Here is a 13,211-nt window from a genome sequence, read left to right as displayed (position 1 = left end):
GGTCATAAGTCACATTTTTCCAAGCGGTTGTAACATTGAATGGTTACTAAACAAATGATTGTAAATCAAGGACTACCTGTGGGTTAAGTAACACTAACAATATTAAAGTACTATTATTAAAATATTAAATGTAGCAATAGGTAAGATTACATTTTCTTGACCAACTCTTTGTTTGAGAAGAAGAGTCCTTTGGTTGTTCTGAAACCTTATCAATTCTACACTGGAGAAAACAAGATTAGGGAAACCTTTCTTATGCCCGCTATGTGAAAGCCCATTTATGTTGTGGCCCATCAATGGCCTGTGCAGCTAGTAGCTGATTCCAACAGCGAGGAGGCTGGTGTGGTGCTGTGCCAGCAACCTGTGCAGCTGGTACTCGAGTCGGACAGTGAGGAGGCTGGAGAAGATGTGGTGCCAGAGGCGGGGATTCAGCCAGGGCCTTCAGAACCTCCAGAAGCTCCCTTAAGTGAAGAGGATGAAGAGGAAGAGCCTCTTCTCGATGCACGGGTGCGCAGAACTGCCAAAAGGCAGGAGTGGCTCCTCAGGAGGAGGTCTCTTCTAGAGTAAGGCTTAGCCTATTTAAGGAGGACTGCCGACTGAAGCAATTTGCAGGGAACAACTTCGTTCACATACCTTCGTGTCTTCTCTTGCTAATCTTATCAGCTTCCTGCAAATTGCTTCTGGGCATTCTGCCAACCACAGTAAGCTTTCAGTATTATTCTTTGAATTCTGGGCAGCTGTTAATGCAGTTAATTAACAGCTGTTGTTGTAAAAAAATGGTTTATTTAGTAAATTAAGGTTTGAACGGACTTTGTGTGTGCTGCGTTCTTTGGGGTCCGTAGCTGGGGCAGAACAATTTATGCATAGCAATAATGAACAACCTGCTTAGTGTTGTTCAAATCCAAATATGTTTTTTTTTCCTTTGCTGTTTAATAGATATGAGAAAATGACCAGTGGGATGTATTTGGGTGAAATAGTGAGACAGATCTTGATAGACCTGACCAAGAGAGGACTTCTGTTCAGAGGCCAGATTTCAGAATCACTGAGAAGAAGAGGAATATTTGAAACAAAATACTTGTCTCAGATTGAAAGGTACGATTTGTGTTGTACAAACAACATTTTCTCTCCCGTCTTCTAGTTCTCAACCTCATATGAGAGATGAAACAGCTGAATGGGATTCACGATTTACTTAAATGTTTTTCTTTTATAAAAGGTAAAAGATTCAGTTATGAGAGCCAGTTTGGTCTTCTCAGGCATGAAGAATCAAGATCACACATTAAGTTCCAGTTAAACTGATTTCTTGCTCTTATCTATACACAAGAATCTAGTCAACTAATGGTTAGCACTAAATTGGCACTAGATAAGCATTAATGGAATTCAAGAGTGGTTGGACTTAAACCTCTTGTGGGAATGTAACAACTCCAGGCTGATTCCTCTCTTGACTCCACCCCAGGCTTTGCCTGTCCTTTTCCTACAGGTCTAGTGGTTTCCTACAGGTCTACTGTTGGAGTAGGAACAGGAAAATATGAGTTCTAGTCCTGCCTTAAGTGTAGAAGTCTATGGGGTGACTTTGGACCAGTCACTTTCTTAGCCATAGGAAGAATACAAAGGTAACCCTTTCCATAGATGTTCCCTTCAAAACTGCATTGACTGTCCAGGTAGTCACCAGAAGTTGGAGCTGACTTGAATAGGGGGGGAAAGGCTCTGTTGAATTGACTGTGGTTTCTGATGAATACATGAGCATTTCCATGAAGCTTTCTTTGATCTCTCTCTCTCTCCCTCCATTCCTAATCCATCTATCATCTATCTAACATATTATGAGAGAGAGAGGGAGGGAGGGAGGGAGGGAGGGATTGGGGAGGATAGAGAGAGAGAGAGATCATTAGCCATACTTTCTGTGACTCCTGAGAGCCCCAAATATTCAAGAATATCTGGATAAGGAGATGTTTTCTTCTGCTGGTGATGGCAATGTCATCTTAAATGTTTCAAAAATTATTTTGGGTTGTATTTCAGGGTGTTGTGATAAAAGGAAAGAGTAGCATGTAGTATTCAGACAAAGTTCATTCTTAAATCATGGAGAACATCTGTCTATGCGATTGCTGGGTGTCAAAAATGACTTGGTGGCACATGATTAATCATTCTAAATCCTGTTTAAAAAGGAATCCATAGTCATAGGTGGGAAGAATATAGTGCCAAGGAACCAACGTATCAGCAAAAACATTTCTTAAAAAACAGAAATGCAGCTTTCCAGTTCTTTCTAAGAAGCACTATTGAGTAATCAAAAAGTGTCTGTTCCATTTTGGCTGAGGCAGCGATCGCCTGGCCCTGCTTCAAGTGAGAAGAATCCTGCAACAACTCGGGCTGGATGGGACTTGTGATGACAGCATCATTGTGAAAGAAGTGTGTGGCTGTGTTTCCAAAAGAGCTGCCCAGCTCTGCGGAGCTGGATTGGCTGCCGTTGTTGAGAAGATACGTGACAACAGGAAACTTGAGCACCTCAAAACGACCATCGGAGTGGACGGTACCTTATATAAGCTGCACCCACAGTGAGTATTTAAGCATCTCTTTGATGTACGGATTTGGGCTTTTTTTTTTGAGGGTAGCAAAGGACTAATGAAATATTCTACTTAGTGGCTAGGAATAAAAAAGGACCGAAACCTTTTTCATGCTGCAACTCTAAACTGATTACACATTTTTGCATTAAGATGAGAATTAAATCTTTTGCGGCGTTCGTGTAGAACTTGAAAGGAAATAAGAAATGCTTCTATGCAAAGAATGAGACACCCTTTCCTTTCCTTTCCAAGGATTCTCTATCCCCATCCCCCTTCAGGCCTCCCTGTCCTTCCCTATTTACAGGTAGTTCTTGACTTACTACCCCAATTGGGCCCAAACTTTCTGTTGCTAAGTGAGACATTTGTTAAATGAGTTTTGTCCCGTTTTATGACCTCCCTTGCCACAGTTGCTAAGTGAATCACTGAAGTTGTTGTTAGCAACATGGTTGTTAAGTGAATCCGGCTTCCCCATTGACTCTGCTTGTCAGAAGGTCGCAAAAGAGGATCACATGACCCTGGGACACTGCAGCCGTCATAAATATGAATCAGTTGCCAAGCATCTGAATTTTGATCACATGACCATGGGGATGCTGCAATGGTTATAAGTGTGAAAAATGGTCATAAGCCACGTTTTTTTCAGTGCCATTGTAACTCTGAACAGTCACTAAATGAACTGTTTGAAGTCAAAGGTTACCTGTATTTATACTAGTGTTGGAAGAAATATCCATCTGGTTCAGTTCCAAGCTGGGAGAAGGGCACTGGAGATAAAATGGAGGCTGGAGGCTGATTGAAAAGAGGGTCCATTTATTGATGAAGCAGAAACACATGGGTAGTTCTGGGCAGCTGACCACATGGAGTTGAGAGAGGGTGGCTTTTATACCTTCTCTTGGGCTTTGCACTTGAGCTTCCTGTTCCTGTGCAAGAACATGTATTCTATTGTTGTCAGACTCCCATGGGGCCATATGGAGTCATGTTTGTCTGAGTTCCCAGGTTTGGTTGAAGCTTGGTGGGTGATGATGTAATGAAGAGGCTTATGTTCTGAAAGGGTGTTGGGCAATTCCCATTGTGTCTTAATGGTTCTGTCCTGGTTTGGATCTTGAGTGAGGGCTAATCCCATCACCCTTAGGCTGAAGGTCTTTTGTCTTGTAGATATGATGGCCCAGTCTTTCTTAATGAACACCAAATATTTGCTGGGGGCAGGGAGCTGGGGCTGAGTTTCTGTCTCCCTTAAGATTTCTATTTCTCTTTTAGGGGAAATATAATATTCTGCCTTTTTAAATATTTCTCAAAATATTTCATTCTTCTAGGAGGGGTGACTTCCCTCACTAGTGATCTCCATTGGCACTTAACCACAGCACAAGTGTTTTTTTGCTGTGCCCTCATAACACAGCCTTCATTTTGGCGGTTAGTCTGTGAGGGCAACAGACTTAAGTTGTCTTTAATTGTGCTGGTATTGAAGAAGACCTTCTAATCAGGACCATCCTCCAGTTCAGGAAGCAGACACACCAGAGCAGTGCTTCTCAGCCTCAAAATGTGGGGATTTCAACTCCCAGAATTCCCGAGCCATCTTGAAGGCTGAGGGATTCTGGGAATTGACGTTCATAAAGCTGCTGAGGGTGAGGAATACTCCCATACAGATTCCAGGAATACCACTTTATTATTATAGTAAAACAGCAGTATATTATAATATAATGGCAGAATCAAGCACAACCATCGACTCTCCAAATTCAAATTCAGACTGTTGCATAATTTCAATACATACTTTCTCCTGCCATCTGCCTGACAAACAGAATTTCTAAATCACTTGTCATGTGTTTTTTTTATGAATGGAAAATTTCATAAATGTGTACTACTCCATCAAAACCATAAAATGGAAGCCGCCTGTTATGCCAAAGGCGGTGTAAGAATTCTTCTATGTTAAAGAAATGCGATATCACTTCCATTGTTAGAAGGCTATCATGAATATTTTATAAGTGTTCTGCTTCGCTAATGCATCTGAAACTAGTCTTAAGAAATTTTCTAGCATCACTTAATCAGCTTAATAATTTATTTATCAAGCTTACTATTTTTTGAAGTTTTCAGTGTCCATTGAATATCTATTATATTGTATTATACGATAATTTTTACAATAATCTTATTAAAGTTGACAAATGCAAAGGTAAAAAAACTAATAGAAACTAAACAAAATATAAAAATTAAGGAAAAAGAAAAGTGAAAAGAAATAGAAAAAAAGAGAAGAGAAATATAAAAGATGACTCCTCCCTCCCTCCAGACAAGTACAAACAATTTGAATAATGGCAACCAGTGCAAAGGTAGGTTTCAGCAGGTTCGAACCAGTTCTGGAGAACCAGTAGAGGAAATTTTGAGTAGTTTGGAGAACCAGTAGTAAACATTCTGACTGGCTCCGCCTCCATCTATTCTCTGCTTCCCAATTCCCAGCTGATTGGGAGGAAATGGGGATTTTGCAGTAACCTTCCCCTGGAGTGGGGTGGGAATGGAGATGTTACAGTATCCTTCCCCTGCCACGCCCACCAAGCCACCACTGAACCAGTGGATGGCCACTTGATCACCATATCTGAGCTTCACAGCTAACTTCTGACAAGGAGAGTCAGTGGAGAAGAAATAGCAATATATGGCCATGTGACATCTCACTTAATGACTGCAGGGGATTCACTTAATCACAGAGTAAGTGAGGTTGTAAGCTTAACATGATCACAAGATCTCTTGCTTAACGATGTCCCTTAGCAACAAAATTACCAGCCCCAAATGTGGTCATTAAATGATGATTGCCTGTATAATACATACTGTATAATATTCTAATTATAATTGATGTGAGAGCAAAGTTTGCCTTCTTAACTTGGGCCCCACTGTAAAATGTTGCCCTCTCTGGATTGAGAGCAATCAGAGTATCGTCTTCATTCTGCGTTTCTCTCTCCCCAGTCTTTGCAACGTAAACCATTTCTTACATTTGCAATTGGGTTACACAAAACATCATATATGTCAACATTTGCTTGTGTTTCTTCTTTTTGCGTTTAGCTTTTCAAGGATTTTGCAAGACACGGTGAAGGAGCTGGCACCACAGTGTGATGTAACTTTTATGCTGTCTGAAGACGGAAGTGGGAAAGGAGCAGCCTTAATTACAGCAGTGGCTAAACGGATGCACCAAGTTGCAGAAAATTAATTTGATCTCACAGACCTGAGTGGGCAAGAAGGATCAACTATAAAAGTTCCTACACACACAGTTGTGGCACTGATCAAGTCAAAAGGGTCCATTTTTGCAGTTGATGGTCAGAAAGAACACAGGATACAAGCCATCATATCAAAACGGATGGAGATTTTGCCTTACCGGGACACTGTGTCCTAAGTTGCCTGATATACAATACCGTACTTCGTATTTCTTCCTTGTGCCTAACACAATTCAAAATATTAAATGGCCAAGTTCCATAGGTTTGTTTCAAAGAAATCGGTTTCTTTTGAGTATATTTATACAATCCCTGCTCTATGTCCTAATTTAGTAATTTCTTGTTAATGTTAAAATATCATTTGTATTGCATAAATACTTATTGGAGAGTAGGTATAATATACCATAGCTATATATTGGGAGCTGGTGCTGTTTACCTGCTGCAGTATTTTTTTTCACATAATATGAAGGTTGGAAGGTACCTCAGAGATCATCTAGTCAATCCCACTACCCGGTGGAGGAATCCACTATTACAGCATCTCCAACAGAAGCCCAACCAAGCAAGCAAAAAGGCTAATGTATAAAATGTAATAAATTAATGTTTTCCCCCATAAAAGTTGTCTCTTGGGTGACACTCATTGTATTTTAAGTTTTCTCGCATTTATTTGATGCTGTTTTTCAAAAGCGAAGTCCATTCGATTTCAATGCATGTTTAATAATGCTGAGAGACCAGAAAAAGAAATTCCTTGTGCATTTTCTTGAAAAAGCAATGCCCGCTGGGGACAACATTTGTGGATACACGCTATCAAGTTTGAACAGTTATTTTTCTAGAGACATTCCAGCAGCTTAAATCTTGGTTCTCGTGACATGTACTTAATAATGGTAAGGTAAAGATAAAGGTTCCCCTCGCACATATGTGCTAGCCGTTCCCGACTCTAGGGGGCAGTGCTCATCTCCGTTTCAAAGCCGAAGAGCCAACGCTGTCCGAAGACGTCTCCGTAGTCATGTGGCTGGCATGACTAAACGCGAAAGGCGCATGGAATGCTGTTACCTTCCCACCAAAGTTGGTCCCTATTTTTCTACTTGCATTTTTTTACGTGCTAGGTTGGTAGGTTGGCAGAAGCTGGGACAAGTAACGGGAGCTCACCCCATTATGCGGCGCTAGGGATTCGAACCGCTGGACTGCCGACTTTTCGATTGACTAGCTCAGCATCTTAACCACTGAGCCATCACATTCCACCTAATAATAGTAGCAGCCCACAAAAATTAGAATGCTACAACACCTGAAGGTTGTTTTCTCCAAGGGTTCATTTTAATGCTTCAGTTCCATATCCTTCTTAATCTGTCCTTCCCTAAACTCAAAATTGGTTGAGATTACACTCAAGAGAAATTATAATGGTTCTATATGTGAAAATGTTAGAAATCACTTTAGTCCAGCCTTTCCATTTTCCAGTCATCAGTAGTACAGTATTAATTGGGGGTTTGGGGAATTCAAGGGCCTTTGCAGAGCCGGTTGGGGCCATGTTTCTCAACCTTGGCAATTTTAACGTGTATGGACTTCAACTTCCAGAATTCCCCAGCCAGAATTCTAGGAACTGAAGTCCACACATCTGAAAACACTGCATTGGGATTCGTCTGCTCCTTTCTCCAAGAACCCCACTATGCAAAGTTAATGCAATGTCTTTTGAGCAACATTTATCTACCTATTTCTGCACACAGACAAAAAAAGGAAAAATGCCTTGTTCTATTCCTGTTGTTTTATCCAAGAATGTAGCAATGGAATATTTCACATTAGAAAATCTAAAGGAGAATTATGCCGGTGAGAGTTAATACAATCCAGTGATTTTCTGCAGAATTTTATCTTTCATTTATCTTGTGGATAACCTCATAGACGAAGTGACAAATTCATGCTCTGTGAGGATGCTGACCTATCCAGTCCTGGGCAATTTCTTCTGATGCCTTCCATCTTCCTTCCTGAGACATTTCTACAGCAGCAAAAGCACAGCAGAGAATGCAAATTAAATGTCTACTACTTGTAATTCACCAGTTTGGAAAACTGCTTCCAATTAGCAGAAATTGAAGTCCTTCTTGGTCAGTCATCTGATCTTCCCATTAAATGCTACCCATCCGTTTCTACTAAACTTGGAGGAAAGAAATCTACAATATATTTACCTGTCTGGAGTGAAAGTCATTCTACTTGTTTCTGCTCACCTTTTAAGAGTGAGGTCTTAGCAGGAGTGGGCTTCAAAAATTTTAGCAAGGGGTTCTCTACCCTGTTGCTGGGTGAGTGTGGTCATGGTGGGTGTGGCCTAGTCGGCCTCCTGCCACGGCGGGGGGACGTTTTTGCCCTCCCCGGGCTCCAGAGGCTTTCCTCAAGCCTCTGGGAGGGTGAAAACGGCCTCCCCAGGCTCCGGATGCCCTCTTTTTCACTCTCCACGAGCCTCTGTGTGCGCCCTGCACTTACCTGCATCCAAAACGGGCCATGTGGGGACTCTGGGAGGGGCGGGAGGGGCGGGGCGGGGCCAGCCAGGAGTGGGATTTGGGGGTTCTCTGAACTGCACAGAATCTTAGCTAGAGGTTCTCCCGAACCCCCTGTGAACCCACAGCAGCCCACCCCTGGCTCTTAGGTATGTAGAAGGACACACTGTCTTAAAAGTTCAAAGAAATTCACGTTAGTATATCAGAATAACAGAGTTACAGTGGACCTTGGAGGTCTTCTAGTTCAACCTCTTGTTGAAGCAGGACACCCTATACCCGTAATGGCGAACCTATGGCACATATGCCACGGGTAGCATGTGTAGCCATATCAGTGGGCGTGTGAGCTCAGCTCCGGTGCACATGCGCATGCTGGCCAGCTGATTTTCGGGCCTTCTGGGCACACCAGAAGTAGGGAAACAAGTTGTTTCCTGCCTCCGGAGGGCCTCTGGGGTTGGTGGGGAAGGCCTTCTCTCACCTGGCTCCAGAGCCTCTCTAGGAGTCTGGGGAGGGCGCAAACGGCCTCCCCCACCCCCCAGGCTCTCCAGAGGCCAGAAGTTTGCTGTGTGTCTTTTTCAAGTTATCAAGAATTTTTTCAAGAAACATCCATTTTCTGCCTAGATCTCTAGAGGGCGCTAGAGAATAAGTATAGCTGCTGAATTCTTCCGTTCATTTTACTTCAATCCTTCATGAACTGGAGACAGTTTACACATGGGAATATGTTTTTCTGTGGACCTTATGGGGTGGGATTTTGCATGCTGCCTGCATCCCGCGGATGGGGCTTCGCTTGCTTGAGGGGCCCGGTTTCTGGCATGCCGTGTACGGGTGCTGGTCCATGAACCGGGAGTTGGGGATCCCCTGGTTTAGGATCACTTTCGCAAGTGATCAATTAATACCATTTTCAAAGGTTCATTAAATTTACCTTAGCGAGAAAAGCAATTGCCAGAATATATATGGTCTTCTGCTCTCTTCATCATACTAAAAGCATTTCCAACATTATTTCCACATAAGGCAGTGAAAAGATCTGGAGCAGGCTTCGTGCTATTTATTTCCCTGTGACGTTGATAAATTTGGCCGCAACATGCTGAACCTTTTAATGTGGTACATTTTAAATTTTTGCAAAGGAAAAAGATGCAAATTAGATGCGCTGTGCTTCAGTAGGCTTCAAACCTGTTTTTCACCAATCATGCTAGAAGTAAAATAGTATTGTATTCTGATGTTCCAGTGATGTCATTGATACATGTCCCGAGAGAGAGAGAGAGAGAGAGAGAGAGAGAGAGAGAGAGAGAGAGAGAGAGAAAAGAGAGAGAAAGAGAGAGAGAAAGAGAGAGAGAGATTTTAATCAGACACGTCTTGCTCTCTTCTCATCTTTTTCCTATCTGGAAAGGATGAATCAATAAAAATGGAAATGGGAGTAAAAGGAATTACAGAATTCGACAACATCTGGACAACAAAAGTCCAATACTGTATGTGTCTGGAATTTTGCAAGGATGTTACATCAACAAACATACCTTATTTGAAACAATAGGTGGACAAAACTGATCCCACTCAGTACATCTCAGCATTAAGTAGCTGTTAAATAACTGAAAGAATATCCTTTACAATGGACAGAATTATCTCAACTTAGTACAAAGAGAACACACACTCTCTTCTTTGAAAAATAGCTGGCTTTTCTCCGTTTGTTAAAACAAAAATATTTTTTTTCAGCTGCTTTTCTCCTCTTTTTTTTTTCTTCATTGGTAGCACAGAATTCCTGCAGATCTGAATGTTTTGGTTGCAGATATGAAGAAAATACATGCTGGCTGGAGAATTCTTGGAGCTAAAGTCCATACACCTTAAAATTGCTGCGACTGAACACAGTTGTTTCTTCCCTTACCTAAATGCTGCAGGAGACCCTACATCTGCCTAGGATCGAACTCACAACCTCCTGATTGTGAGGCAAGAACTCCACCTCCAGGCCACAGCAGCTTTCACCAGGTGAGCTTAAAGTTGATCTAAACAAATAATAAACATTGCTTCTTGGACAGATAAAAGTGAGAAACTATTGGTGAAGTATTTTAGGAAGAGAAAATAATCTGACCACATAACTAGAACTGGCAGACAAACAATGAATTGCAGTATCTGTTGTGCTTCTCACTCTTTTATCAACGCTTCCCAGTTTTCCGTCTGCTATCTCCTTTCTGGCTATCATTAACCAAACATAGAGGCTCTTTTGTGTACTTAGAGAAGGGTGCGAGTTAAATGCACCAGAAAGCCTCTGGAGGGTCCTATTTCAGTTTGACTGCTATCATCAATTACAATCCTTTTTTGTTATTATTTGCTACTAAAGCCTTTTGAACAATACCTACATTTTCTCAAATCACGGTGAGTTAAAGGTTGGGGTGCTGCTAATGTCAATTTTGAATACAAAATTGTATTCTTGTAAAAAAAATGACTTTTTTTTAGGAATTACGCATGCATGAATGTATATATGTATCACTTCTTCATCTATGCAAATATTAAATAAAGCATTCAGTCTTAGGAATGCAAATATTACTATTGCTCTTGAGATTTTACAGTATCCTTCCCCTGGAGTGGGATGGGAATGGAGATTTTACTGTATTCTTTCCTTGCCACGCCCACCAAGCCATGTCACGCCCACCAAGCCACACCCACAGAACTGGTAGTAAAAAAATTTGAAACCCACCACTGTTTAAAACACTTAAATGGTTCTGATTTGACATTTGACAGCTGACAGCTGTAGCTAGAGGGACCTTTGCACAGGTTCACCTGGTGCACCAATTGCGACCCTACTTCAATCGGGAGGCTCTTCCCACAGTCACTCATGCCCTTGTCACCTCACAGTTAGATTATTGCAACACGCTCTACATGGGGCTACTCTTGAAAAGTGTTCGGAGACTACAGTTGGTCCAGAACGCAGTCGCGCGAGCTGTCGTGGGTGCACCTAGGTACACCCACATTACACCAATTGTCCGCAAGCTGCACTGGCTCCCTATTGGTCTCCAGTCACAATTCAAGGTGTTGGTTATTACCTTTAAAGCCCTACATGGCTCAGGGCCAGGTTATTTTCGAGACCGCCTTCTACCGCATAGTTCCCAGAGACCGGTAAGATCCCACAGAGTTTGTCTCCTCCGGGTCCCGTCAGCTAAACAACAGCTGGTGCAGAATGCAGGGATGCACACACTTCTGGGAGATCCTAGGGCTAAATGTATAACATTATTACTGCATGAGCTGCATTGGTTATCAATTTACTTCTGGATCCATTCAATTCAAGGATGCTACTTTCTAAGAATTTTGACATCTTTTTGGCAGACAAATCTCACCTCTGTTTCTAGAAAATTATAAAAATTATAGAAATTTGAAAGGAAATTTCAATTTTTTTCAATTTAATTCAATTTATATGCCGCCCCTCTCCGAAGACTCAGGGTGGCTCACAATACATTTAAAATCCTAATAAAAAAACATTTAAAAATTAAAAACATTAAAACATTAAAACTCATTCATACTATTCATGGCCAGATCTCGCCAGATCGCAAGAGCGAGATCAACGGCCCCAGGCCTGCCAGAAAAGCCAGGTCTTCACCGCTTTTCGGAAGGCCAATAGGGTGGGGATGGTCTGGACCTCAGAAGGTAACTGGTTCCAGAGAGCTGGAGCAACCACAGAAATTTTTTTACTTCCGGTTCTGTGGATGTGGCTTGGTGGGAGTGGCTTGGTGGCATGGCAGGGGAAGGATACTGTAAAATCTCCATTCTCTCCCCACTCCAGGGGAAGGTTACTGAAAAATCCCCATTCCCTCCCAATCAGCTGGGACTTGGGAGGCAGAGAATAGATGGAGGCAGGGCCAGTCAGAGGTGAGATTAACCGGTTCTCCGAACTACTCAAAAATTTCTGCTATCGGTTCTCCAGAACTGGTCAGAACCTGCTGAATACCACCTCTGAAGTGGTTTCTAGAAGAGGAGCCTTTTCCACTGTGGTTCCATCCCTGTGGAACAGGGATATGGAACCTTTTGACCTTCTGGAAGGGTATTAAAACCTGGCTTTGCCAATTGGCCAGGAGCCCTGAGGGGGGCACTCACCACTGGAGGTGGGTGACAGGCAGGGGTGGGTTCTACTTACCTTTACTACAGGTTCGCAACGGGATCATGCAGCTTCTGCGCATGCTCATATTGCCGATGACGACATCCGGGGCAGTGGGCGGGGCCTCCTGCCAGTTTTACTACCAGTTCTTGCGAACCGGTCCGAACTGGGGGCAACCCAGCACTGGTGACGGGGTTCATTCCTATCCTACCTATCTCTTGGATCTCTTAGCTGAGGTTTTAGTACAGTTTTCAATAATATTTTAATTTCTGCAGCTTTAATATTCTATATTTCAATATTCTATTTACGTTTTACTTTTTTTTATAACTGTAAGCCACCCAGAGTCACTTTATAGGGGAGATGGGTGGCATAAAAATTTAATCAATAAAACAAACAAATAAAGGTGGTTGGTGACCACCTTTAAAGTGCTCCATGGCTTAGGGCCGGGGTATTTACGAGACCGCCTTCTGCCACCAATAGCCTCCCACCGGCCAGTACGCTCACACAGAGAGGGCCTCCTCAGGGTGCCGTCCGCCAGACAGTGTCGGCTGGCGACCCCCAGGGGGAGAGCCTTCTCTGTGGCGGCGCCCACCCTCTGGAACAACCTCCCCCCAGAGATAAGTACAATACCAGACCTCCGGACTTTTCGTCGGGCCCTGAAAACTTATTTCTTTCACCTAGCCGGGCTGGCTTGATCCCACTGTTTTGGTTAAATTTAAATGATTTTAATTGGGTTGTTTTAAATTGCGGCCAAAAATATTTAATTATTTTTAAACTGTTTTTAAATTTTGTATGTTCTGTTTTATTCTGGCTGTTCACCGCCCTGAGTCCTGCTGAAGAAGGGCGGTATACAAATTTAAATAAATAAATAAATAAATAAATAAATAAATAAATAAATAAATAAATAAATAAATAAATAAATAAATAA

At 42.3% G+C, this 13,211-nt stretch overlaps 1 protein-coding gene across 1 annotated transcript in view; it reads left to right on the top strand.

The window, feature by feature from the left end:
- The window catches only part of LOC139318044 (hexokinase HKDC1-like), a 55,419-nt gene extending 49,442 nt beyond the window's left edge, over positions 1 to 5,977 (top strand). Inside the window, exons 16-18 of the mRNA XM_070945288.1 lie at positions 934 to 1,089; positions 2,310 to 2,543; positions 5,586 to 5,977. Coding sequence (XP_070801389.1) covers positions 934 to 1,089; positions 2,310 to 2,543; positions 5,586 to 5,730 — 535 coding nt within the window. The 3' untranslated portion in view covers positions 5,731 to 5,977. The remainder of the gene's footprint in view (positions 1 to 933; positions 1,090 to 2,309; positions 2,544 to 5,585) is intronic.
- The last annotated feature ends 7,234 nt before the right edge of the window (positions 5,978 to 13,211 follow it).

The sequence above is a fragment of the Pituophis catenifer genome, unplaced genomic scaffold, assembly GCF_029215685.1.
Source record: "Pituophis catenifer annectens isolate HBS135680 unplaced genomic scaffold, rPitCat1.0.hap2 SCAF_6, whole genome shotgun sequence".
NCBI classification, from domain to species: Eukaryota; Metazoa; Chordata; class Lepidosauria; order Squamata; family Colubridae; genus Pituophis; species Pituophis catenifer.
The sequence above is the reverse complement of the archived record's forward strand: the minus strand, read 5'-3'. Positions and strand labels throughout refer to the sequence as shown.